The sequence below is a fragment of the Anser anser genome, assembly GCF_964211835.1.
Source record: "Anser anser genome assembly, chromosome: 2".
NCBI lineage: Eukaryota > Metazoa > Chordata > Aves > Anseriformes > Anatidae > Anser > Anser anser.
This window is the reverse complement of record NC_139721.1, coordinates 157,193,881-157,221,835: the sequence shown is the minus strand read 5'-3', so window position 1 is coordinate 157,221,835 and position 27,955 is coordinate 157,193,881. Positions and strand designations below refer to the sequence as shown.

The following is a 27,955-nucleotide window of genomic DNA, read 5'->3' as shown; positions in this document are numbered from 1 at the left end:
CTATTTTAACTAAAGCCTTTTATTCTGTACAACTGTGAAACATCATTTATCCTTCTGGCATTGCAGACTCCTCTGTCAATCTTTACTGAAACTGCAGTTTTGGGATGGTTAGGGGGGGAAAAAAAGTTACAACCTCGGCTGATTTTAAACAGAATTATTGGGAGCAATTACAATGTATACAACAGGACAGCAAGACAACAAGAAAAAAAGTCTTGAAAGGAAGCACAGACCTTTGCTATTAATAAATACAAGTCAGGACAATTCATCAATAAAAGTTACAGTTCTGTTTAACCATTTAATTTACAAACACCACTAAAAATGTGCAGATAGCACAACTGCATTTGACTGAGCATACACAGAACTAGGCCTTAAAAACTGAAACTGACTCCTTCAAAAGATGGATAAGAGGCTAGCTTAGTTCTGAACCACATCTTTTGTTTAAGCAATGAGCTTGTTTAGCTAAGGTTAAGAGTGCAGAAGGTAATGATTTGATTATTTTTCAAATAAAATACAATGAAAAATATTTAATTTTTTGTTTAACCAATATAATCCCAGTAATATAATCTATTGGGACTTTCTTTAGGCCTCAACCTAAATCTTGATAGCAAGACACAGGAAGGGCAAGAGCATATGTCTCCTGAAGAAACTCAAATATTATACTGCCCTTGGAAGGCACTTGTGCTTCTGCTTCAGAAAGTCATTTTTATATAATTTCTTTATGACAATTTGTAATTTCTTCTGGCTACAAATGGTTTTCTGGGACAGTCCCACATTTTCCCACCAAAAGCTGAAATGCCTTCCCCCACCCCCCAATAAGTTAAACTCTATAAAAGACTACTATGAGTCTATGACAGCCACAGATTTTCAGAAATAGCAGTGAAAAAAAAAGAGATTTGCATACATCTACAACAAAAGAAGAACTGCATATAAAACTTTTGAAAAAAAGAGTAAGTATTTTTATATCATGAGTATGAAATCTGCTGTGAATTTTCTGAAGTTTGACATCAAACACATGAAGTTATTTTCAGAATGGTCTGAAGTTTTAACAAAATGTCACATAGTTTTGGAGCAAAGTTACCAAAAATTAGACCACTGTGTCCTTAAAACACACATTGCAGGAACTAGTTATATATATATATTTAAAAAAAAATCTCTTTAGGTTGCTGCAAAGCATGTTCACTATTATGATGCACAGCATCATTGGACTGACCCTGCTACAACATTTATCTAGTGTTCTTATTCTGCATGTCAATAGCTCTCTAAAGCAACACTTGAATCACAGTATTAACACAAGTCTAATGTTACCCCTTCAATTGCAATTAAATGGCCCGATTCTTTCAAGTATGCAATACCTATTTTCTGTTCCTTTTCTTTTCCAAATGTCTTTAAATGATAGAAATGTTTTAGTAACCTGTGAGAGATCACTGTAGGTACTTTATGAACGGAATGTATTAAAATACCTGGTGTGCAGTTCTGAGTTATATTGCGAACACAGCTACTAATATGGCCAAAATGGTTTCATATCAAACATGAGCCAATGAGAATATAATGTTCTAAAAAAAAAAAAAAACAAAAAAAGAAAAAGCAAAAAGGAGGAAGCAAAAGTCTGCACTGGATTATCATCCATTCTCTGTACACCTCACACAATACGAACCACTCAGGGACTTCCCATCTTATTGGCTGAGACTAGGACAGACTTTAGTTTAAATCATATAGACTTTTTTCCTCTATATTACAGATCTATTAGTCACTTCAATTAAATGTATACTTTCCGTCCATACTGAGTCATTAGAAGTCTCATCTACCTTAGGGGTTCAGTGGGCTTCTATAGTACTACTCTTGGAACCAGCACAGTATGGTCAAGTAAATGAGCAACCATTTGTGTCCACCACTCCCCTCACGTTGATTTCTGGCGATAATGAAGCGTCAGGTCACCGCCACTCTTCCAAATGAAGTGCTTTACAGTTCGAAGGTCCATATTCGGATCCAAAACCTGAATAGAAAGAATTCATCTTTTATTCCACAAATTGTGCGTTTTAATCCACAATCTGCTATGCTGTCAGAAATTCAAGGATAAAACACTCTGGCTGGGCAAAACACTCCTATGGGTGAATGGCATCAAAGATCAACCATGCAAAGGCTCAGATTTTTCAACTACTGAGTAAATCTCTTGCATTACAGAAAGGTTTTACCAACATAATTTCATTAACGACCACCTCCTCAATATTTAACCTTCATGCAAGCAGCTGACAGGAACAATTCCTTGATTAGAATTTTGAACTGGATGATTTTCAGAGCTCATATTGAGAAAGCTGCCAATCATTACCTTTATATATTGCTTTTTATTCGAGTCTGCTTATACATGTCAATGCTCACCACGCCTCGCACTCAGTGAGTGTATTCCACAAACAACTGCATTAGAAATAGGTGGTGTAGCCTCTGGTAGAGTTACAGAGTCCAGAGTCACTATTCAGCCCTCCTACACCACTGAAAAAGTAAACCCATCCCAGAAACAGCAAAGTTTGGTCTCACTTTCTGCAACTGCAGCTTTGTGGCTTTTTTTTTTTTCCCAGTTACTATACTTACTAAGCAATCCATGATTTTGGACAAGTTTTAAACACTGCTAGAAATGTATAATTAGAAAAATTAAAAAAGTGGTATAAAGGTTCAAAAATCAACACTTTATTTATTTATTTATAGAAGAGTGAAGTCCAAATAGGAGGACTCATCTGTTCAGTATAAAGTTTGCAGTATTATTCAAATAAATATAACATACGTATATATACACACCACAGAGAACTGTGCTATCGGACTAAGAGCTACTTAAGAACCCTATGAAATAGTGTTAAGTACAGTTGTTGAATATGAGTAAGTGATCTTATAAAGGTTGGTTTTATTCACAGGCTAAAATGCTTGGGTAACTTACCTGGTCCTGGCACAGAAGTTCAATTTTCTCCTCTGCTAGCACAGCAATGTCCTCCTCTTTTTCTTGTTCTCCTGCTTTTTCATTATTGGAAGAGCTAGTTGTCTGAGACTCATTATCCAAGTTTATGATTTTCTCATAGACGTGTTCCATCACTTTTCTCACCTGAAGCATATCACTTGCCGACAGTCGGTCTCTATGTAAATTAAGCAAAAGTTGGTAGAATAATTTTGAGTAAACTACTTCTTATTTGCACAATACCCTACCTGTAGCAAACTATGCAAGTACACAAGATAATTTAATGTTACTCCTACAATATGAAGAGTTTATCAGGATCATCCAGAATACCATGAAGCTGAAGATTCCAAAGATTCACCCAGAGGGACTCAGAAAAGCCGTAAGATATTCAAAAGACTAAATTAAAACCAAACTTTAGATGAAGAGCATTGTACGCAACCTTCATTCTTTCAATAGAGAAGGGATTAACAAGAAGATAAAAAGGATATGGAACAAGAAAAGAGGTAAAATAGACTATGCTGTTCTCCTTACTACGCAGCAAAAGGGAATTTTAAAGCAACAAGCGGCAGTTTTTCCACAAAGCACACAAAGTCTATGGAACTGCTCTTTCACAAATTGTCTCTGATGTATAGAATTCATCAAGACTTAAAGAGGACCTGGACATTTATGAACAATACCCAGAATTGTTGCAAATAAACAGTAGGCATACTGTCCACAACACTGAACATGTTTGAGGATCTGCACTGATTTCTAACCTACACAGTCCCCAGTTGCAGCTAATGTGATGGACAGACTATCTCACATTCCCTGTCAGGTTTTGTATCTTCTCCTTTTAAAAATCTATTATTCATCACTCTTACAAAGAGGAAACATAACTGAATATAAAACTGTGGTTCTGGACATTGTAACAACCAGCAAGTTCCTCTGCTTTCTGATGAAATACCACAAACACCACAAAAAGACACCAAGTTAAATTACAGTGTTTGGTTTTTGGAGACTTCTTAGCATCAACTTAAGCAACTGTCAGTTGAAACCGAAATAACCCTTATTTTCTTTCAAATATTCTGATACAACTGAATGCTTCAGTGCATTGGTGATTAAATGACTGGAAACATTTTTCTACAAGTTCAACCACAGTAAGATTCTATTTAAACTTTTTTTGAGCTTCCATTTTTTTTTCCACTTTTGAGAGTCAAATATGCATTATTACTTACTTTTTTAGAGTTTTTGCCCCTGAAGATGAATGAGGTTGGAGGTAGAAGGGAATCTTATTGAATTTGGGCATATTTTTCTAGAAGGAAGCAATTTGAAAAGTGTTAAATTTAGGATGAACTATTATCGGCTCCTATTTCTACCAGTTGGTATGTAAAGTACATTCAGATCCTAATTATCAAAACCCAAGAGAGTCTTAATAAACATAACCACCACAGACAACTTGCAAATTACTCATGCTCCCGAGATGCTCCAGTTTAGATGATGTACGTACTATATCTAGCTTTTGAATATGAATTATTGTTCATTTCAAAGGCAATTAGATAGTATGATAAGACTGCAGCAATGTGAAAACTACTTTCTCTTCCTGAGCTCCACACTTGGAAAGGATACCTACTATGCACAGTGCTGTGAGTTTCTTTTCTAAGATTTCTGTTAAAAGGACATGAACAAAAATCTTAACTGGACATATCAAAAAATAACACGTATCAAAGGTTCTTGAATATAGTCCTTGAGACCACTTATTTTAAAATGCAGTATGTGAAGAACACAGCAAAAAAAATATCACTTCAGATTGAGTTCAGATAAAAATTTTGTAGTTGACCTTAAAGCAAACAAACAAAATCAACAACAACATGAAAAAAAATCAAAATCTATACATGGGATACTTACATCCACAGTGATGTCAATTACCCATTGTGGCACGGTTTCATTAAGAAGCATAGATTCAGTTTCACCACCTGAATCCCGACATAATAACCTAAGACACAGAAAAGCTTTATGAATGAAAGAGTTAAGCTTTAGGAAAAGAGTAATTGCAATGTGCATTAAAAAAGTCTCAAAGCCATAACACCATGTAACTTACAACTACCATACAACTTTTAACATTGTAAAACCTACCCCACACCTTGTTGATGTCCACCAACATAACGTGAGTTAGAACAATGCAAGAACTATCATTAACAGCTGCTTATTTTCTCTGCCAAGAGCATGTCTTGAATGTACAGTACAGCATGGATACAAGTATTATATTTTGACAACATTTCTGCTTGCACAAAGGAAATGTTTGGCCACTTAATTTACACTTTTGAGTCTCTATACCTGAACAAAGTGCGTCCTCCAGCCTCACCAAAAATAACTGGTGTATGTGGTGGCACTTGAAAATATCCATTTCCTTTCTGGACTCTGTTCTCCTGCTCACCATTCACTGCTGGAAAAAAAAGTCAACAGTAAGACTGCATTAGGCATTAAAACTGGGTATGCACAGACCAGAAGGTGTCTTCTCCACCTACAGTTAATGAATTTAGTAAATGAAACAAAATCACAAGCTTCATAAAAGCAAGAAAATGCCCATTTCCAACACGCAGCAAGTATATCTAAACAAACTCTAGAAAGTGATGAGATTTTCCCCTACACTGACAGTACAGAACGCAAAGATGTTAGCTTTGCCCTTCTACCTGGATTTGCCAAATGTCAAAATAGGGTACTAGTAAAGCTCAAACACATACTTTCTTGAAGTTATTGTATTCTAAATTCATTTTTTAGATAGTTTTAGCAGTATGGTCTTCAAAAAATGAAGAACCTGATTCTACATCCATGCAAGATTCCAAAAAAAAACCCACCCCCCAAAAACAGCATTATTTTTGAAGAGCACAGTTTTTTGTCATTCAGGCGTCTTGAAACACAAGATAGAAGTATTTAGATTTATTCCTTCCACTTGAGAAAAATCAACTCGATTGCATTTCAGCATGTAATTACTGCATTTGAACATTATGTTGAATTCAAGCAACATAAAAAAAATTAAATGGCTCAGGCTCATGAGAGGAACAAATACTTAGCATTCTTACAAGCAAAATGTAGTGAAAGAAATATCAAAAAAATCATCAAGCAAAGAACTCAAAAAAGAAATTTATTACATATTAGGACAGATGAATATAATACTCAAACTAGAAGCAAGAGAAAAATTCTATAGTTTGAAAGATTTCTTCCCAACAGTTCTGTTAACAACAGGTAACAATAATACATGAAGTTCTCATCTCCTTTTTTTACTTTTGAAAAAGAAAATGAAGACTCCGATTCTGTAGTGAATGTTCTGAACATTCCACTAATTCACAGCTATTCGCAGAAATAAGTAGTGTAAGTGTCCCAATAATACAAAAGCCTGAGAATTACACTTCTGTCTGACTCTCAAGCTGTGAACTGCCAACATGCAAAAGTATCAGAATCAGCAACATTTTCCAGAAAAGTCTGCCAAGTGCTGTCACCCTGCTCAGAGATCACTTTTGAAAGAAAAAAGTAGGTAACTCTTGGCATAATCTTTGTCACAAAATGGCAAGATATTGCTGAACTTACAGTTTTCTTAATTGCATTATCTGCAGAAAGTAATTTCTTAATTGCCATTCAAAGAAAAGACTTTTAGTCAACTCTGACCTGGGTTGAACATATTTCAAAATAATTCACGAAATGTAGGACTTCTACAGTCCCTCTCATTCTGCTAAACTCAGCCACTATCTTGCATTTTACTTGCCTGATTAGACTTCGCATTATTACCTAAAAGAACACTTTTTTTTATAGACTTACCCCATCACTGTAATATTCACTGAATGCATTTTTTTCCAAAAACTATTTCTTTTATTTTATATTGCTCATAATGCCTGAAAGCAAATTGGAGTTATGTCAAGAGAGTACTGACTAATGTTGAATAAATGAATCACTGCTCTTTGCTCTCATTATCTAGATTGCTTCTTTTCCTTTTCCAAGTTGAGCCTTGCTTTTGCCACTAATTGTTTTTCATCAAGGCATCATGTTTCTGTAACTTCAGAACCTTACTTTTTTTTTTTCTTAAGATTAGAATTCTTAATATTTTTGCTGACACTTAGACAAGAATAAACTACTCAGCATGTTTTGGTGAAAAACAACTTTAAAAGCAATAAGCAGCATTAAAAGCTACAATTCATATACAGACAACTGTAAGATAGCAAATCAAGCTGTATCTGTTAAAGAAACAGACAAAAATATATGAATAAATACTGAAAAAGGAAAACATAAAAAATACTAACCATGATTTATTTCATTTTCTTCTTCATCCATTGGGTTGATGTGTGTTCTAGGCCAATACTCCAGAAGCGCTTGTAGCAGAAGCCCTCCAAGGTTTACTGTCAAGACACAGTTAGGAAAAACTTCAGTTATGTAAGATGTTATGACACCAGTGTTTTTTTACATTTCATAGAATCACAGAATCATTAAGGTTGGAAGAGACCTCCAAGCTCATCTGGTCCAACCATACCCCTCCCATCAATGTCACCACTAAACCATGTCCCTAAGCACCACGTCCAACCTCTCCTTGAACACCCCCAGGGACGGTGACGCCACCACCTCCCCGGGCAACCTGTCCCAGTGCCTGACTGCTCTTTCTGAGAAGAAATGTCTCCTCATTTCCAACCTCAACCTCCCCTGGTGCAGCTTGAGGCCATTCCCTCTAGTCCTACCACTAGTTACCTGTGAAAAGAGGCTGACCCTATTTGATCCACAGACAAGAACTTTCCCAAAAGTTTGAGTAGTTCTGTTCCCCCAAAAAAACTATTTATATGAACAGATACCACAAACTCAAAACTGGATGCTACAGTCTTTCAGAAAAAGCTGGTTTTTCAAAAAGACTCAAGTTTCTGAAATGCTACTGCTGGATCACTCACATGCTATAGCATTCTCTAGTTTCAGTAATAGCTCTAAGTTGAGAAATATTACTTTTACCCTTTGCTTTCTGGAGGCCTAAAACCAAGTTAAATAGAAAAAAACTGAACAATTGAAATATTTCAGAAAAAAATAACATTTTTATTGGAGAATTCTCTGCAGAATTTAGTCTAAGGAAAACATACCTAAAAACCAACCAACAACTTATCTGACACTGGAATATTTTGTAACAAATACTGGAATTCATTCTGCTTTTTTTGTTTCTATAAAGCACTAATACTAGTAAAAACGTACATTTTGGATCAGAACCATCTGGACTGCTAAATCCAGCATCCTTTGCTGAAACCCAGGCCGCAAAGCAGTCACTTTCATCCAAAGTAATTGTCAGCATCTGTTGGAAGAAGACCATCAGCAAGAAGAACACAGTAACTGTTTTGTATAAAACAAGTCTACAAGTTTACTGAAGGAACAGCTGAGAATACAAAGCTAAAAATCAATTTATAACTCATATTGGAGCATTTAAACTGATAATAACAACAAAAAAAGGTTATAGAGGACTGTTAAGGACTGAGGTAAGATTTGCTGATTTGCTTCAAAGTAAATCAAACCCATCAGATAAACTGTTCTTCAAACAGCAAAATAAAAGCATACAAAATTATATTAATTACGACAGCAGAGCAATAGACTTAGGAGTTGTAGCTCACCCCTGTTTTCAAGTCTACTGAGAACCAGTTTGGCACATACACCATTTTAAATCTCTTCTTAATTTCTTCTTCAAAATCTACTTTCCCAAGGTCTTCAACTTTACATGCCTGTACAACAAAACAAACACGTAAGTTTAAGTTCTGTGTTGAGTTACATAAACCCTTAAAAACTTTTACTTAACTTTCACATACACTCAACATGATTACAACAATTATGATTTCTCCATAATAACGTAGTGTAGAAATACACAAGTTAAAGTTTCAAATTTTTCTCCAAAAATTGAAAAATAGTTCATGTGGAATGTGATGATTTTTTTCTGAGTTAATGGCATCAAGCCAGTAGAGAAGGATAAAAAAAGAAAAAGTTACAGGAAGACTGGAGGATGTAGTGAGAAGTAACAAACTCCCACTTTTCTTCCAGTTTCCTGGATAGATAGTCGCAGATTTAGAATGCAGTGAATCCTGAACAGAAGACACCACCTTCATTTGCTGAATACCCCATCTCTACAGTGAGTGTGTATGCAGATATGTCTAAGAGATGCTTCTGAAAACCCTACCAACAAAAGCAGAAAATAATTGAATGATTAACATTAGAATCTAACTTTGCTACTAATACTGTTCTCAAACATATAACAACTGTAAATGAAAATTAAGAAAAGCTATTCACTTTTCTACAAGTCTTCTAGAACATTTTTAGCACAAATCTACATTCACTAACCTCATTCCCTTCTTTTTCATTTCAGTCAGCAAGAACTCAGTAAGATAGCTGAGTATGCTTTATTACTGAATCTTGTTTGGAGCACACAGGATTTTGCAAGAGAAGAAACTGCTGACCATCTCACTGATCTGAGGCTCCAGTCCTCTTTGCACTGTTTTTCCTCTCCTCTGACCAATCGTTGGATATAAGGAGATAAACTAGGGACAGACATCACGTCTCTCTCATCCCACAGAAGTGAGCGGCATTAGGGAAGAGTCATGCTTCCTCCTGCTAGTTTTCTGTCCAGTCCTGCACTCCTGCCTGCTATCTAGCCAACAGTGGAAGTGGTAAATTCAAACTCCCAGAATAATCCACTGACTACTAATCAGCACAGTCTCTTGGGATCTGTGGATTCATAGCAGACTTAGGACCTGAAGCACAGGTTTCCTTTTTGCAGGGTAAGCGTTCTTATACTACTACATACAGCATTGGGCAGACATGTCCAAGGCCCTCTTTGAGCCCTCTTCAAAAGAAAATCCAATCAAAACATACATTACTGAATTAGGTGACTATTTTCAGGACAGAATTCAAGGGTCTGACTTTGAAGTGAATGAAGATGTTACTACCCAACCTTACATGATACAAAGATGCTCCTAAGATGCAGGAAAGCTCACAAATGCTGCCTCCCATTAAAAAAAGAAAAAGAAAAAAAAGGCAACCATACGAAAATTATTTTTTCTACCACAGCAATCTCCCACACTAAAAAAAATTAATTTTTTTTCAAAAAACACAAAGTATTTATTCATCCGACAGCAAATGTTTAACCCAGAATTATGCACTTACCTTCAATACATCCCAGTACGCCACGTTATTATTTGTGTCTTTGGTTAATATGTGCCTCTTGTCATTAAGAATGTGGCATTGAATAATACTAGCACCCCCTATCAAACAAACAAGAATTAAGGTCACTACTGTAGTTGTTTCTTTATATAATTTTACATTAAATTAAACTGTATAACACAGCATATGTGACTGTTCTTTGGTTTCACTATTTTATATAAGCATCACCAATGTGTAAACTCTATTTTAATCATAACTAAGTTTACATAAATGTTAATCATATTGTCTTTCTATTTCTTGTGGTTTTGACTGAGGTAAAGTTAATTTTCTTCATACAGGCTCATATGATGCTGTGTTTTGGATTTTTGACGAAAACAGTGGTGATAACCCACTGAAGTTTTTAGTTGTTGAAGAGCAGTTGCAGAACACTGCAGAGAGAGTCATTGCAGAGCAGTCCTTACACAGAGTCGAGGTCTTTTCAGAAATCATGTACCAAAAAATTGTGCCAGTCTTAAAGATCTATCATTTCTGCTAACAATACCAGATTTTATAAGCATTCTAGAAAACTGCTGTTTACCTTTTATAACTTGATCAGGCTGTGTGCATAGTGGTGGTATAGGATTGGTACAATCATTATCATAGTCTCCAGATGCCCTAAAATTGTGAATTCCCTTCAAAGTCTAAAGAAAGAAAGAAAATCATGACGCATTCATAATAGTCTAAAAACTTTGCTCTTATCTGTGACTAACAACTGCCAGTTCATGCTGCTATTTAGATGTTAATTATCTATTGCAGGATAAGATACTTTATTCAGGAAAGCAGCATAAATAGATAGCAAAGAAAGTAATTCAAAGCTTGACGTCTTTTGGTCAACTTGAGTATTAACATTTTATTATTTTTAAAGAAAACTTACAGATCATAGCAAGTCACAATTCAATTGCAAGCAACAGACCAACAGATCCCAAACCAAGACTGCAAATTCCACAACTACTTTACTGAATTAATAGTGTAAAATATATCACTTACCCATTTATTCACAGAAGATTTAGTTGTTGCAACCCAAAGTGCTGGAGGAGGATCAGCTGATCTATCAAGTTCCATCTAAATAATGAAACCATAGATGCTTTCAGCCATGCTTAACTTAATTTTACTCTGTGTACACATACAGCTTATATACTGGCTTTCCTTGTGAATATATTCTGTTGGCTTAGAATATAAGCAATATGTGTATATATATATATATATCTACACACACACAGCTTATATGCTGGTTTCTACTTCAATCACACACTTTTTACACATACACGTTCCAATGTCATGTCATCTAGAGTTACAGACAATAAAATGTTTCCAATCTGCACTCTCTTCAAAAGCAGTCTTCTCAAAAGACTGACTTGAGCACGCAGTTTTCTCCAGTTAAGATAAAATTCTGTTTAAGTATTCAAAAAATCCCTTGATCCATCTTCCTACTGGTTCCCACGATTATGCACAATATTCTAATACAATCCTGTCCATATAAAGTACTTCTAAGAAACATCCATTTTTATCTAAATCCTTGACAATGCTGTCTTTGTTTCTTAAAACTGTACTAAACCCTAGTAAAAACAACTTCTCATGTTTGAAGTATATTCAATTTCAGGAATATCTGAATTTATGTATTTTAGGTAGCAGCTAGGCATTTCTTCAGACAATTAAGTTTCATATGTAATTTAGGAGACAAAGTCAATATATTGGAGATGTGATATGCTAAACACTTGTTACTCAGGTAAGAATGTGCAATACAGATTCTGTTAACAATATATACCTGAAGCCACTGTTTCATTACACAACATGCAATATAATTGCATGTTTTACTAAACTCATTGTCCAAGCTAGTGATTTAAAGCCTTTCTAGCACAGAAAATTTCAAGTTGTTCCTCAAATGTGTATTAAATATTTGAAATATAGTTTAAAGTTCATCCGTGAGACTTCAAACTGTTGCAAAAAAGAAAATCTAACACATGCATCAGAAGACACAGCTAAAGATTTATACCAGGCCTAATATTCTATTTCCTAACACAAACATTTGACGATTTAACTTTTCTTTTTAAACCAAAACTTCCATCAAAATATTCTCTTTAGAAGAACTTGTTTGCTTTGTAACAGAAAGAATACTAGAACATTTAAAAATCTACAGGTTTTTCTTATAATCCAAAATTCCAAGATTTCCAATTCTAGCCAACAATTAGAAATAGTTACACGTTCTGGAGGGTGGACTGGTCAGCCTCGAAAAGAGAACACTCAGGGACGATCTCAATGTGTATAAATACCTCAAGAGAGAGCACAAAGAGAACAGAGCCAGGCTCTCCTCAGGGGTGCCCAGTGCCATGACAAGCAGCAATGGGCAGAAACTGAAAAACGAGAGATTTCCTCTGAACATCAGGATTTATTTATTTATTATTTTACTGTGAGGGTGACCAAGCACTGGAACAGGTTGCCCAGGGAGGTTGTGGAGTCTCCCCTCCTTGGAGATTTCAAAAGCTGTCTGGAATTGGTCCCAGGCAACCGGCTCTACGTGGTCCTGCTTGAGCGGGGGGGGGTTGGACAAGATGATCTCCCAGAGGTGCCTTCTAAGCTCAACCAGTCTGTGATTCTGTGAAGCAAAATCAGTTACCTTAAGAACTGGTGCCTTTTCTTCACAGATAAGCACACGAATATCAGGATTTCGTAAATCTGTACAATAAATCTTCCTGTCTCTTCCTCCTGAATAAACATGAGTGAAGGCTTCATTGACCTGCAGAGCCCAAACACCTTCATCATGGACTCGATATGTGGCTATACATCTCTGCTGCCCAAGGGACCACAGACGGATAGTCCCATCGGAACTGCCTGAAAGACACTGAGCAACAATCATTGTACTTAAATCAAGCAAGTATTTCAGTATTTTTTTTTCTCTTCCATAAAGAGCTTTCACAATTCTTACTTTTTTTTTCTCCAGTAAGATCATGCTAAATGAAGACTGGCAGTTAACAAATCTAGTCACAGTTTCCAGACATTTTATATCAACCACCACCCCGTACCTAGATGGACCTCATCCATCCACTGACAACCCTTAATCACTCAATCTCTTTAAAATTCTTGTTAGGCTATCTCCTGTAGCCTACGAAATAAAATAGTTACCGTACTGAAAAAGCTAATGACATTTCTGTGTTCTGTTAAATGCCTTTGCCTCAAATAAAAGCACATACCTGGGTGCCATCTCTGTTCAACAACAAAGCTTTCACATTGTCCGTGTGCCCTTTGAGTTTCATTAGTTTAGCACAAGTTCTTGGATCCCACACCCTTAGAACCTGCATAGACACAGGATAACTGCATTAACATTCTTTTCACCAATGCATTTCCTCTACAGAAAATAATGTCTTTCTGAACAAACTGACCCTTATTCTCAACATGTACACATCCATCACCAAAAGCATATTTCATTAGAACAGGATATACATGACTAGATCTTATGCACCTCTAATAATCAGATGTGATTTTCTTCCCTTGTTTGTAATTGCATTTGTTCTGGCTTTTTCTGTCATCTTCTTGAGACATTAAGGAATGGAAATGACTGGAAGCAAGATAGTGTGATGTGGGGGAAAGAAGAAAAAGATTCTGAGAATCCTCTAAGATGTTTGGCTGGTATTTTCATTTTCATATTGACTTGGAAGAAAAATTCTCTCAAGATCAGATTAGGAAAAAAATTATTAGGGAGAACTTCAGGGTATTTTACCTTTCAATAAAACAAAAAGTATGGTCTCTCTCTTGCAAACACTTTACTTCATTATCACAGTATCACAGTATCACAGATTTCTAGGTTGGAAGAGACCTCAAGATCATCGAGTCCAACCTCCGACCTAACACTAAGTACTCCACTAAACCATATCGCTAAGCTCTACATCTAAACGTCTTTTAAAGACCTCCAGGGATGGTGACTCCACCACCTCCCTGGGCAGCCCGTTCCAATGCTTAATAACCCTTTCGGGAAAGAAGTACTTCCTAACATCCAACCTAAAACTCCCCTGTCGCAACTTTCGCCCATTCCCCCTCGTCCTGTCACCAGGCACGTAGGAGAACAGACCAACCCCCACCTCTTTACAGCCTCCTTTAAGGTAACTGTAGAGAGCGATAAGGTCGCCCCTGAGCCTCCTCTTCTCCAGGCTGAACAAGCCCAGCTCCCTCAGCCGCTCCTCGTAAGACTTGTACTCCAGACCCCTCACCAGCTTGGTCGCCCTTCTCTGGACTCGCTCGAGCACGTCCATGTCCTTCCTGTAGCGAGGGGCCCAAAACTGAACACAGTACTCGAGGTGCGGCCTCACCAGAGCCGAGTACAGGGGCACAATCACTTCCCTAGACCTGCTGGCCACACTGCTTCTTATGCAGGCCAGGATGCTGTTGGCCTTCTTGGCCACCTGGGCACACTGCTGGCTCATATTCAGCCGACTATCAACCAATACTCCCAGGTCCCTCTCGGCCAGGCAGCTTTCCAGCCACTCATCTCCCAGCCTGTAGCTCTGCTTGGGGTTGTTGCGCCCCAGGTGCAGGACCCGGCACTTGGCCTTGTTGAACTTCATACAGTTGACCTCAGCCCACCGCTCCAGCCTATCCAGATCCTCCTGCAGAGCCTTCCTGCCCTCGAGCAGATCGACACACGCACTTAGCTTGGTGTCATCTGCAAACTTACTTAGGGTGCACTGGACGCCCTCATCCAGATCATCGATAAAGATATTAAAGAGGACCGGCCCCAGTACCGAGCCCTGGGGGACACCACTAGTGACCGGCCTCCAACCAGATTTGACTCCATTCACCACAACTCTCTGAAATTATCCCATTTCATTTCCCACCACTGCAAGTTGCTGTACAATCTCCTTCTTACATGTGGCACATGCTTCAGTTTGCATAATCATCTGAGTATAATCATCTAATATGCCCCCAAAATCAGAGCTCTTATGGTGAAATTTAATGATCCTTGATATAGAGAGGTCTAGAGTCAGATGATGTATTAAAGCTATGCAGATAACTTACACATTTTTATACTGAGGCAGGTATTTGTATCCTACACTTCAACTTTTGCTTAGAAAACAACAAAAAGTGTCTATCTTCTCTATTTAAAACACAAAAGCTGCCACAGACGTGAAACTCAAAATGAATAAAGTTGTCTCTTTTCTTTACATTAAAACATGAACTGATGCAGAACATGCCTTAACAAATTTTTGCTTACCTTTTCAGTGGACCCTGATACAATAACTGTTCCCATCTGATTCATTGCAAGGCTGTAGATCGAGTCTTTGTTCCCACTCAGGGAAGAAGCTATTTCAAAATAAAAAGTTAACATTTTCAATTTTATTGCTGTCATTTAAAAACACATTCAGTCAAAAATGCTATCTTTTTCAGACCCGAATGCAATTTGACCTATGAAAATACTGCCACCCTACCCCATATATGGGGATCCTTCAAAAAAAAAAAAAGACTGTACACAGCATAATCCTACATAAGCACCACCGTGATTATCGATCTAGCGTAATATAAAAACACAGTAACCCCTCCGATTTATGGTAACTACAATTCTGGTGTCTTTTTGGCACAACAATTCAGTGCAGGGTGCTATTGCTGTTTCCAACTACTTCATTAGAGAATAGTATGTCTAAGTGATCTCATAATAACTTAGTGTTTGGATTAATGTACAGAAATTTTTCCAAGCCAAGCAACAGTAAAATTCTACATTATAAATTAAAGACTGTTCTCTGAGTTCAGTGGAGATGCATTAGTAAACTTTCACTGTAGCGCTGAATCATGTTACTTGGGCACGGACGCTACCGTTTTGTATGGGAAAACCCTATGGAAACTCTTTAGCATCACAACTACCTGTAAAGGACTGCAGTAATCATCAGAGCTCACAAATTCTGTACCATCTAGCATAGCCTAGCTTTGGACAGATTAAAGTATCAACCCTCAACTGAGACAAGCACGGTCAAAGCAGATGAAAATCTATTCAGAGAGCAGCATGAGGCATTTCAGCAAGCTTCAAAAGACTCAAAACCCTATCACTGGTATGCCAAAAACCCTACAACTGCACCAAACTATACCATCAGCAAAAACGTGACATTTTATATAGTAATTTATGCACGTCATGGAAGTAAGTTTTTAACACGCTATTTGCGACCTGTATCATAAACATTTTGTCAGGGAAAGAATTGTGCAGCTTTACTTCAGGGTTCTCTTTATCGTTACCTATAGCTATCTAAACGTGAACTTTCAAATGAAATCTATTACATGTGGTCAAAATAGGTAATAGTCTTCAAGTGTTCCCAGAGAATAGTTGAACGTAAAAAGCAGCACTAAAAACCTTTGAAGGTTAGCACACTGTCCAACAACCATACAATCTATAAGAGGCTTTAAATCTGCCTCTAGAGAGTTATAACAGGCAGGAGAGCATCAGGAACAGAAGAAAGAATCCGAAGTGCTCAAAAACAAAATCCATGTGGGACAAAAAGCAATGCCTGATTCCTCCCTGTTCTGGAAAGAACTACCTCTCAAAAGCAAAATCTCTCCCTCTAATTTAAATTATGGTTATCCTGATTTGAGACACACTCTATAAAATGAAGTTTCCTTTTAATGTTGGCTTGTGTACATTGCTTCCCTATAATCAGAAAATTAAGGAATCAGGAAATTAAACCACAAATACAATCTTCACTTAGACTTTGTGGAAATCACTTGTGTTTGAAAGGACTGAGGAAAACCAGCTTATCTAGGACATACACAGTGTTCTTCCCAACAGAAGCACTCTTAGTTGGCAGAGCTGTACTTAGAGAAAAACCACCTCCCGCCTCCTTCTCTTCCCTCTCCCTAATGAAGCACTACTGCTCTACCTCCAGAAATGCTAATTTATTTCTGCCATCTCAGAAGTAATGCCTCTACTTCGTTTTCATCTTGTGCTCAAAACAGCACTCCCTGTCTCCCAATTATGATTCACCTGGATCACTGGGGTTCTGTATCACTGTAGCAGTGTTTAAGAAACCCATTTTTTCCCCCACAACCAAGTTTTCTTACTAACAGGCAAATAAATTCTTTCTTCATAAACTCCCTGTTCAACCAGAAGATAGAACGTTTTAACGTTATCAGCAACGTTTGGTGATAAAACACTTCTACTCTTAGTGACAGCAGACATCTGGGGAATAATACGTATATCTGTTTGGTTATGTGCAGTCATGTGTCATCCTACTACTACTTGGCAGTCCAAAATACCTCACTAGAAGTCCTCTCTCTCCTGAAGACTGCACAGATGTGTCAGCGTAAGGCTATACCTGAATTAAGAGTCCTGTAGACAGAAAAAAATGTAAAACTGACAGTTCTGCCCACCAGATGCACCTTTCATTTTTAAAGCTAACAGACCCTGAAATATAACATTCCTTTCAGAAACAGATAAAACCATAATTCAAAAGAAAACCACACCAAAGCAATGAGATGCCTGCTTCTTATTTACATAATCACATACTTTTCCTGAAATTTCTTAATTTGCCTGTTGTGCCAATTCCAAATTTTAGCTTTGCAGACTTCTGTTTTTTCCTTTGAGTTATTCCTAACCCATGAATGAGTAGGCAAGTGGTCTTATTTAGGGAATTTAAGTGTAGCAGTGTGGCAAGATAAGGGCTTTGCCAACGCATGCAGCTGAAACTCAGCTAATGTTTGATACATGTTTGAACAACAAACATAAAATGAAAGAGATCACTCACTTGGAACAGCATTTTTCCAAACAACCTACAGGCAGCAAAGCACATAATTGTCAAACTAGATCCCTTACCACAAAACAGAAATTCTGCAAGAGCCAATGCAAAGCAGGATGCTGACGACCCAGACTTGTGTTACTCATTCAAGCAACTTACTATAACTGAACTTCAAGACAGGTGCTATGCTTCCCAGAAGAGAAACTTAACCAGCTCTATGCTGACTATTCCAAAAAAGTGGTGTTGAAACTGCTCTCTGGGGAAAAAAATCTCATTTTACTGCAATGTCTTTACTGGGATAGAGAAGAAGGATCAGAGCATTCTTAAAAGAAGAAGATGAAATTAAAGATTAACCCTGATGGAAAAATCTACCAACATTTTCCCCTTGCCTTCTAATATTTAACTAGCGATTAGATCTCACTACTCCACTATCCCTGCATGTAACCAGTGCTTAGTGTTACTTCAACACCACCCACAACTGCAGGAATTTATATCTAAATATATATAGTAACTTTATTCTTCTGACAGATGCATTTGATAAATTTATCAAGTTCTGCTTTAGGTGCTGCGCTGTATTTGTTGCAGCATCTAAACAAATACACAGAATACATTACAGAAATTTTCCCTCAAGATATTTCTCAGTATTTTTTGTGTATATTATAATTTGTTTTAGTCAAGGAGCAAAATGCTTGTCAAGTTAAAGCTCTATTAAGTTTCAATGAACAGCAGCTCATTACATTTCGAGAAAACGTTCAAAGAGACCTGTCTTCTATTCCGAATACCATGACTGGTGGTTGCTGTAGATTTTCAGCTATTACAGAATGCAACAAATGGGCTGAGTACACACTAAAAAAAAAAAATCAAAGATTCCTGCACTTTTTTTTTTAACATACACACAGAAACTGGTATATATAGTCTTAAAATGACCACACAATTATGCTACTCAAAGTACATTGCATTTGCCTCCCCTCCCTAGGTACCTACTTGTGACAGTGTTATTTGAGGCAGTCAGTGCTGTTAGAGTATTTACATCCCAGAGGAATATCTGTCTGTCCAGCCCAGCCGATGCTACCAGTTCTTTATCTTTTGCATATGCTAAGGCTTTCACATAATCCTACAACAAAGTATAACAACGTGAGTCAACAATATTATCCATTTGAAGTCTATATCATAATATTTAAAAGACTGTCAGTAAAATAGAGTAGTTGCAGATAATGTTTTTCACCTTATGCGTCCTTAGTGTTGACATGCAAAATCCCTTATGTGCATTCCACACTTTAACAGTAGTATCTGAAGAAGCAGATATCACTGTATTGGAAAGAATAAAGAGTAAACTTCAAAGGCTTATTACGTTAGAAAATGTCTGCACTATTCTTTAATTTTCTTTTCAAATGATTTAATGAAAATTGAAATGTGTATATGGGATTAATTTAAACACATGCTTATATTATTTTTAGTAAATTTACAATACATCACAGAAATTTTACATGCTAAGACAAGATGTAAAACCACAGAAGCAGTGGATAAAGTTTTATATATAATTTCTGAGTATTTAGTTTTTAAATATTTTAATACTTACATGTTTTACCATTGCAGCACAGTACAATATCATTTACCCAATCTGTGTGATGTTCCATAGATGCTATATAAGGGTCTTGCTAGAAATATAAAAAAAAGTTCATAAGATCTCTTCATGAATGGAAAAGCTAACACAACTATCAGATCCTGCTGTGACATTTTCAACCTTCAAATGGATTGAAAGTTCCCTAACTGAATTTGCTTGAAGTTACTGTTCCAGGTTTTGTTTTGTTTTTCAATGTAAGATATCAAAGTGGTTTTCAGTGGAATTCCTACACATTTTAAACTCTCAGTCCTACCTCATATATAATTTCACCTTAAAGTGTCTGGTTTTGTATCCTGTATGTACAGGAAAACTTATAATCAAAACAGCAGGGCCTGCCAAGCTAGTTATTTCTGCATTTACGGGATCAGACTTGTTCTGTTGCAAAGAGAAACAGAACAACCAAAACACAATACAAGATCTCTCAAGATCTCTCCAAGTCACGAACTTTAGGAAGCTTTATCTTCTGCGTCTTTCACATGGAAGCCCTAATTTCCAGTAATCCATTCAGGTTCGTAACACTCACCTTTTGTTCAGTTGGACCCATAGGAGGGGACCAACCAACTGGAGAGCAGCTTGGCAGAAAAAGACTGTGAGTCCTTGTGGACACCTCTTTGAACATGAACGTTGAAGCGTGTGACCTTCTGCAAAGAAGGCTAATGGTGTCCTTGGCTGTAATAGCCAAAGTATCACCAGCAGATGGAGGGAAGTAATCCTTCCCCTCTACTCAGCTCTGGTGAGGCCATCCCGAGAGCACTGTGTCCAGTTCGGGGCTCCCCAGTGCAAGAGAGACATGGACGTACTCAAGAGAGTCCATCAAAAGGCTACAAAGATGAGTAGCCTCATTTCTGAGGAAAGGCTGAGAGAGCCAGGAGTGTTCAGCATATGTTTAGTGCAACATTTTAGTAAGTTTTCTTTAGTTAGAAGATCAAATGCAATGGTGAAAGAAAGTGGAACCAACAGAATCTGATCAATGGTTCCTCTTCTTCTTCGAAGTAAAGATAACAATAAAGGGGAGGTGATGACTGAAGGTCACCTCAAAATAAGAGAATATAGCAAACAATCCATTGAAAAGTTCATTCAAAATTAACATGATATGCGTAGTCCTAGGGATTGTTCTTCTGTCATCTTTATCACTGGAAATGACAACATTCTGTATTTATCTCAGCTCTAACTAGTTGTTTGGCCCACGCATTGGTTTGTAAAATCCCACATATTTTGTTACAATATGAGTAATGTCAAAATGACTGGCAGTTAATTAAAAATATTGTTAAATATTGTTAATAAACAATAACAGGTGTATACCTGTAGGCAGCTTACTAGCATGATAACTCAAAAAAAAGGGGAGATTTAACACTGATAAATTCTCTTGGCTTACCTTGTGCTGGTTGACACTCCATATCCTTATAATAGAGTCTCGGCCTGCTGTGAAGAGTCTATTTAATGCTGGATCCAGCTGAAGTGCATTTACCCCATTACGGTTATATTTCTCCACCTCATCTCTAATCACATAGGAGACCTAAAATACATTTACACAAATCTGATTATGGTATTAAGATATTGACTTGGCCACAAAATGCTACCATCTAATTTCATTTTTGTAAGGTTCTCAGATAGAAAATACGAAGAGCTTTAAAAGCATTTAATGAGTCTGTCAGTTCAAGTTACCATCACTCTTGGTCATTCCCCCCACACACACCTGAAAATGGGGAAGAATCATAAAGATATTAGCAGTCACAGATATGGAGCCCAAAGGATTATTTAAGTATTTTAACTCAGAGAATTCTTAGTTCATTTCCCTGCTCTGCACAGATATGCTGGGTGATCCCAGAAAACACAATGAGTTCATGTCTCATATTCTAAGCAGGTTTCATAGCTTCCAAAGCAGGGATGACGGTGTTTTCCAGACTCACAGGGGAGAGGATACAAGCACTGAGGATTGCACAGCACTGAAAAACTGCAGGTACAAATCCTAGCTATCCCAGATATCACTATTAGTAGTATTAAGATACTTTAAGAAGGACAATATTTTGACATCTGGTTTTTGTTTTTGTTTTTTTGTTGTTCTTTTTTTAACTACCTCCTTTCTAATCTAATAAGCAGCATAAATATTTACTGTTCTTTCAACCAGAGGAATTATTCTTTCAGTTTCATTCTTTCTGAATTTCACAGCATTGAGTGCATAGGTAATTTCTTTGTTTTGTTTAGAAACACCAAATGGTGATTTGAGGAGACAAACTGCAAGGGCTACTGCACTCTCCACTATTACTGTGCAGTAAATGCAGTTAGAAGGCATTGTAGACTCTTTAGAGCTCTCCCATTCACACTGTGCTGCCTCTCTTCTCATCACTTACACAGGATTTGCACAGTGCTAGGAGGAAAGCCCTCACAGTTGGAGAAAAGGAGGGAAAACCGACATCTATGCTTCTTCCCAGATTATATAAAACAGTCACATCGGGGTAAAGTTATAAACTCGTCAGAGTCCAACCTGCCAGCAGCAGGAATCATTTGGATATATAGCTATCAGTGTTTTGAAAACACTTTGAGGGAGTAGTCTTCAACCAGAGATCTGAAAGTAATTATTGGATCTAGAAGTCCAAAAACCACATTATAGCAGCACAAAGAAAACGTTTTCCAGATCGTTCTCAATTATGCAAAATAAAACCAAGAAATTGAACAAAATTTTCAGTGGTTCACATCACTGAAGAAACATTGTACACCATCTCAGACTCTATACCACAAGGACTGACAGGTCCATTAGGTGAATGCGTCCTCAACTGAGTTCTCTCATCCCCACGCAGCACAGGAAGAAACCTGCTGTTTCTGACAACCATGCATCCAGTCCTATTCTCTCTGTGCTAGAAACAGCTGCCAACAGCTCTGTTGATCAACTGGAGAATCAAAATTAGGGCCTTGTGAATCCTTGTGCTGCAATACTCTCCATCACTATTCCACAAGTCCATTTACTACACTTAATCTGTTGCGTTCTGATGCTCTTAAAAGCACTTCTGGCTCAGTCTTTGTTAGCCGCTTACAGTCCTTGCAGAGTCACAGCTCTTCCTCTCAATTTCAGACTGTCCTAACTTCGAACACTCTTCGATTCTCCCACCCATTCCAGATTCATCCATAATATTCTTGCCATCCATGCTCAAGTCTCCACCTACACAACTTTAGAGACATTACTGAGAGGACAGTCAAGCACACCTAATAGACTTCTGGTGAAACACTTCAAATACTTGGAGTGTTTTTTAGTGATGTATAGAGCAAGATGTTTGTGCTACTCCTCCCCTGGCCTTAATAATATGACAGCTATGCTGTTAAAAGACCCACACAGTCTGCTTGAATAAAAGAATGTTAGGAACAAAGTCAAGGTCTAGCACCACACAAAACGTAAACCAAAGGGATGGCCATCAAATTCACACTACTTTCAAACTATTTGAATAAAGGCAATGAAAACATTCAGTTAAAAACACTGAGCACGAGCAGATAAACACAAACTAACGTTAGCTAGAAAGACCTCAGAACCTAAAGATCAGTAGATCAAATTTGATGTTCACTACTAGGGTGAAATCCTTCTGAAATGCACTGACGGAGTCCGGAGCAGCAGAGGTCCTTCAGCTGTTGCTCCTCCAAACAGCTAGCAGGACATTTTTTGACAAATCCCCAGTTCTTGGGTTTGTTCCTCTTGTGTCAATCATCTTCCAGATTTGTTATATTTTCAGGTATGAATCGAGGGTTCTCTCTTTATTCCGTTCATAAAGAAGACCGTCAAACTAGATCGGTCACCTGTATTGGGTTTACACAGCAAGGGTTTGGTAGCTGCAGGCTCAGTTCGGGAAGGACGGCATCCCGTGGGAGGGACCCCGCGTGGAGCAGGCGCAGAGAGGGACCGTGAGGGAGCGGCGGAGAAGGAGCATCAGGGACTGACCACAGCCCCCAGTCCCTGTGCTGCTCATGGGGAAGAAGGAGACGAGCGTGTATGAGGAGGAGGGTGGTTTTAGTTTGCCTTTAGCTTCTCACTGCTCTAGTCTGTTAGCAATAGGCAATACATTACATTAATCTCCCTACTTTGAGTCTGTTTTGCCCGTGATGGTAACTGGTGGGTGTTCTCCCTGTCCTTATCCCAACCCTTGAGCTCTTTCCATTGTATTTTCTCCCCCTTTTCCTTCGAGGAGAGGAAATGAGAGCAGCTGTGGTGGAGTTCAGCTGCCCAGCAGAGTAAAACCACCACATCACCCAAACTTTTTAAGGAGCTTTTTGCTCATAATAACATTACTTTCTTAATCTTCACTAACAGTGAAGAATGCTCATACAAATTTGATGTAGTAAAATAATTTTCACTTCCATCGGTAATGGAGTTTGCATAACTATTAAACTGCCATCCAGATGACCTTGAAACTGGCTGTTGGGTTAACTGGGTGTTGTTTTTCTGCTGTTTTAGACATGACAGGAAGACTGACAACAGTTTTCAACTACCAGCAGTAATGAAATACTCAACAGAATTTCTTTAGTCTTTTTAATCACTTCCACGTGCCAACAACACACACAGTATACACACTGCTCAACAAAAAATAACCTCACAAGACATTTGCACGCCTGAAGCATCCAGGCTTGTATTCAAATAGTTAATTACATAATAACAAAATATATAATAGAAAGGGACAAAATAAGGCTTCCATAAAATCTGTCGAAAGGGTGCTGAAATGCTTCTCAAAACAGGGAAAATAAAGTGGATCAATAAAAATGACAACGTGATTTAAAAGACCCGACAGTTGTTTAAGACTGGTGGACAACAGGCAAGTTCACTAAAACCTAGAGTTCACTACAATGAACAGAGGAAGATTGCTGGTAATCCACACGGTTCTCCTTATAACCTTATTTTTGAAAAGAAGGGTCTGCTTTTTTAAATTGGACTGCCACTGAGTATAGAAATAGAACAACTATTAGTAAATACAGTAACTATAAAATAAATATAAAGTAAACGTTCAAGCATACGTGCCCATGCACAAATATAAATGCAACAGGTTTCTGCTGTGGTAAAATTCAGCCCAACCCACAGGATACACAACTTTTCTGCCCCAGATGAGGTCCTGTATTGTATCTGCAGAGGGCTGTGAAGGTCACCAGGAAGTTGTGGCCACCACCACCTGGCAGAGACTTCAAACAGAGCCGACTGAGAGCACATTACTGCCTGGTTCACAAAGGCGGCTTCAAACCACAAAGATGATGATTGCGATACAGATTTAGTTGAGTTACTGCCATGATATTCCAGAAGGGGCAAGATGGGATATGAAATACTGTAATACTGACCAAGGCTTCTTACATTTATACTGCCATAGCATTTATACACTGCCATAACGAATAACAAGTTTTCACTGTGGTAGACACTGAAAGAAAACATTACAAGGTGATGGACCCTCGTTATAAACTATTTATGGGATCCAGTATCTTAAATGGATCAGGACTAAGCATTTCAATGACTACGAGGTCCGGAGATAAAAACCAGTGTCAACAGATACATTTCAGGACACAAGGCCAAGTGAGGTTCTTAGAGGACCTGTGATTAATCTCCTTCATGCGTGAGTATATCAACTAATCTGAAATCTTGCTACACTAGTTAAATTACGTGTTTCATAACAGATTTTCTTTATGGGTGGGTAAAATGTGCTTTTAAACATACCAGTACTCCATCACGGTGGAATAAGAAGCTAACAGGCAAGGTCTGATAGCATGTATTCCCTGCGTTTAAGTACAGGGAAAATTTCAGAGACAGATGCTAATGTGGACAATTAAAAAAATGGTATTTTTCTAAATCCCTGGAAGGATTCCACAACTACCATCAATTGCATTAGAAAGTGAGAGATAAAGCAGTCACACACCAAGAAAAATATCCATTTCTTTAGCATCTTGGTAGAGCAGATGATATTCCTCAAAATAAGTTTTTAAAACTAAGAACATATTGATATTTGAATTTTCACCAGAGGTTCCAAGCCCTAGATTAGAAGTAATGTATTAAAAAGTTCATCTTATCCTTCTACAATGAATCAACCTACTGGCTATTCATTTGCTTAAGAATTAGATATTATACATACACATATATAATCTAATAAATCGTAGTATACAAAATCTGTGCATTTTAGTAAATTCTACCAAAGAAAGATCAGTATCTGAAATATTTAGAAATATATTTTTTTTTCCTTTCACTACTTTCCACTGGCTGCCATGTAATATTAGTGCACGGATATGACAAAATCAGTGCAGAAAGTCTTCTCTGTACAGGACTTACTAATAAAAATATTTAAAATTGAGCCATAATAGTTTCATAACCAAGATACTGATCCAAGTCACATCCAAATTCCCCTGTTGCGTCAAGGGGTTTTGAACACATGGGCAAATTCATCCTGGCCAGGCAGCAGGTTTGGGAGAGCAGTTACAAAGCAGCCCCTCACGGGCAGCTGCTTTAAGCTACCTGCTGAAAAGTGGCTTCATCTTGAATTAATTCACAGCAACACACCTGAAAGCTACAGCACACAGCCAACTGCTTCTCATACAGTGGTGGCTGCTGCTCCCACACCCCTGCACCCTCATTCCCTCCTGAACTAAGGCGACCTTACCGCTGCAACCCTCATACATGCATAACCAAGCTTAAGCAGCACAAACAGCCTTCCACAGGCCATTTCCAACGCCCGACTGACATTTAAATAATTATACTTCTTACTTTTATTTATGCATGGAATTTATTTTGAGGCCTGAAACACCTAGTCTGATTAAACCCTTCTAAACATAAAATTACATGCAGAAGCATCCTAAACTGACGTTTTGGATGGTTCTGCTGACCAGTAGAACAGGTGCATCAAAGATAATAGTTCAGATTTCCATAAACTTTAACCAGTTCTCATGTCACGTAAGGAATCAGGTTCCTCCACGCCCGAGAGGTGTTTTTCTAAAAAGCGTCTTCCCCTAGCCTCATTGATTTGGAAGAAATCGCTCTCCCCCTGTCTCGCTTGATGTAGCAGCGCCCTGAACACTCAGCCATTGGGAAACAAAATAAACTGTTAATGGTTTTAACTTTCCTTCAGCATCTGATGGATACACGAGCCACTTAGAAATCTATTACGCGGCCAAAATTCTCTATCTAACCGAGTAAGTGAAATAATATGAGTGCAATAAAATACCTAGCTTCTACTCAAGGCTTTAGTTACATTATGTGCATATGTAAAGTTATTCTCTTTTGATTTAGACTTAATATGCACTGTCTGAAGCCCAGATCAGCAGAGCAGTACGTGAAGTAAAAAGCACCAAGTAACACAATGACAGCAGAAAAGAGGACATCATAAATCAGCACAGAAACACCCGTAAATACACATTTTTGAGCTAAACACTGTTTGGAAGAGGAGTGTAGCAGTAAACACAGAAACAACGTACTCTTTGATATATGCTGCTCTCAGGGAAATAATATTTCATAAAGAAATAGGGCTACATCAAAGAAATAACTAGTTATCATAAACCCCTCGCCTTAGGAAGTTCACCTGCAAGAACCTGTATATGGCACAGGCAATGAGATCAATAAAAGGGACATTAAATTTTGGATTCTTTGTATTTTAAACAATGTCAGCGGGCTTTTTTTTTTTTTGGAATACCAAGGGAATTTTTTATTCTTTACCTATCATCTGCTTTTCTTAACCACGAAAACCACTAAAAGCTAGAAAAGGTGTTTTGTCTCAAAGAGAAAAAGTGTTACAAATGACACCTTCGACCACTGAACTGACCTCTGTTTGGACGGATACTATTTCAGGTTTAATCAATATTTCTTTTGATTACAATGGATAGAAAGAGCTGAAACTTGCACTTGCTGTTAGAGGGAGGCAGCTTTACACATCGATAAAACCTTAAACCCTTCCCATATTGAGAAGCGTAAAACTATCTAAAGCGCTGGTAGCATCCCAGACAACAAGGAAACTAAAGTTAAGGACCACAACAAACACATTTTCATGACTTTTACTGTTAAAGAATGCTTACGGGGGAGCTGACAGGGGGCAGCTGAGCACCTCCCGCACCTGCCTCCCCCCTCCGAAGCAGCCACCCGCCCCTCCCCAGCACCGAGCCTCCCCCTTCCCCTCGGCATTTCAGCAGGCACAAGGAGCCGACGTTTGCAGGGCAGAGCCCCCAGCCCCTGCCCCTTGCCTCTTTCCCTCTCCCCACCGAGCGCAGCCGTCTCCACAGCCCCGGGGAGCCGCGCAGCCGCTGTCCTGCGGGCCGCCCCCACCCCGCAGCCCCTGCCCGGAGCCCTCCTGCGGCAGCCGGGCCGAGCCCAGCCGAGCCGAGCCGTGCCGGGCCCAGCCCGGCCGCCCCGTCCCGCCGCGGGGCCCCACCTGCACTTTCCGCCGCCCCGCCGTGTTCTGCCGGTGATGCGCCGCCATCTTGCATGTTGACACTCTGACGTCATTTCCGAGGAGGGCGAGCCGGACCGGAAGCCCCTTTTCTTCCTCCCTCTCCCCAAGCCCG

The 27,955-nt window shown here is 38.3% G+C and overlaps 1 protein-coding gene across 2 annotated transcripts; it reads right to left on the bottom strand.

The window, feature by feature from the left end:
• Positions 1-27,955, bottom strand: WDR48 (WD repeat domain 48). Of its 2 annotated transcripts, none has more exons than XM_083825436.1 (19): positions 27,823-27,955; positions 20,829-20,969; positions 19,409-19,487; positions 19,055-19,137; positions 18,814-18,943; positions 15,327-15,415; positions 13,312-13,413; positions 12,738-12,962; positions 11,111-11,185; positions 10,662-10,764; positions 10,088-10,185; positions 8,548-8,655; positions 8,138-8,234; positions 7,213-7,308; positions 5,255-5,363; positions 4,826-4,913; positions 4,156-4,232; positions 2,927-3,119; positions 1-1,993 (listed from the first exon to the last, which is right to left on the bottom strand). In XM_083825436.1, exons 1-19 carry the CDS (start codon positions 27,868-27,870, stop codon positions 1,898-1,900), a joined length of 2,037 nt encoding a protein of 678 aa, XP_083681562.1. In that variant the 5' UTR covers positions 27,871-27,955; the 3' UTR covers positions 1-1,897. The 2 variants fall into 2 exon arrangements, with proteins under 2 accessions (XP_083681562.1, XP_083681563.1); XM_083825437.1 differs by having other exon boundaries at positions 5,255-5,360; positions 27,823-27,931.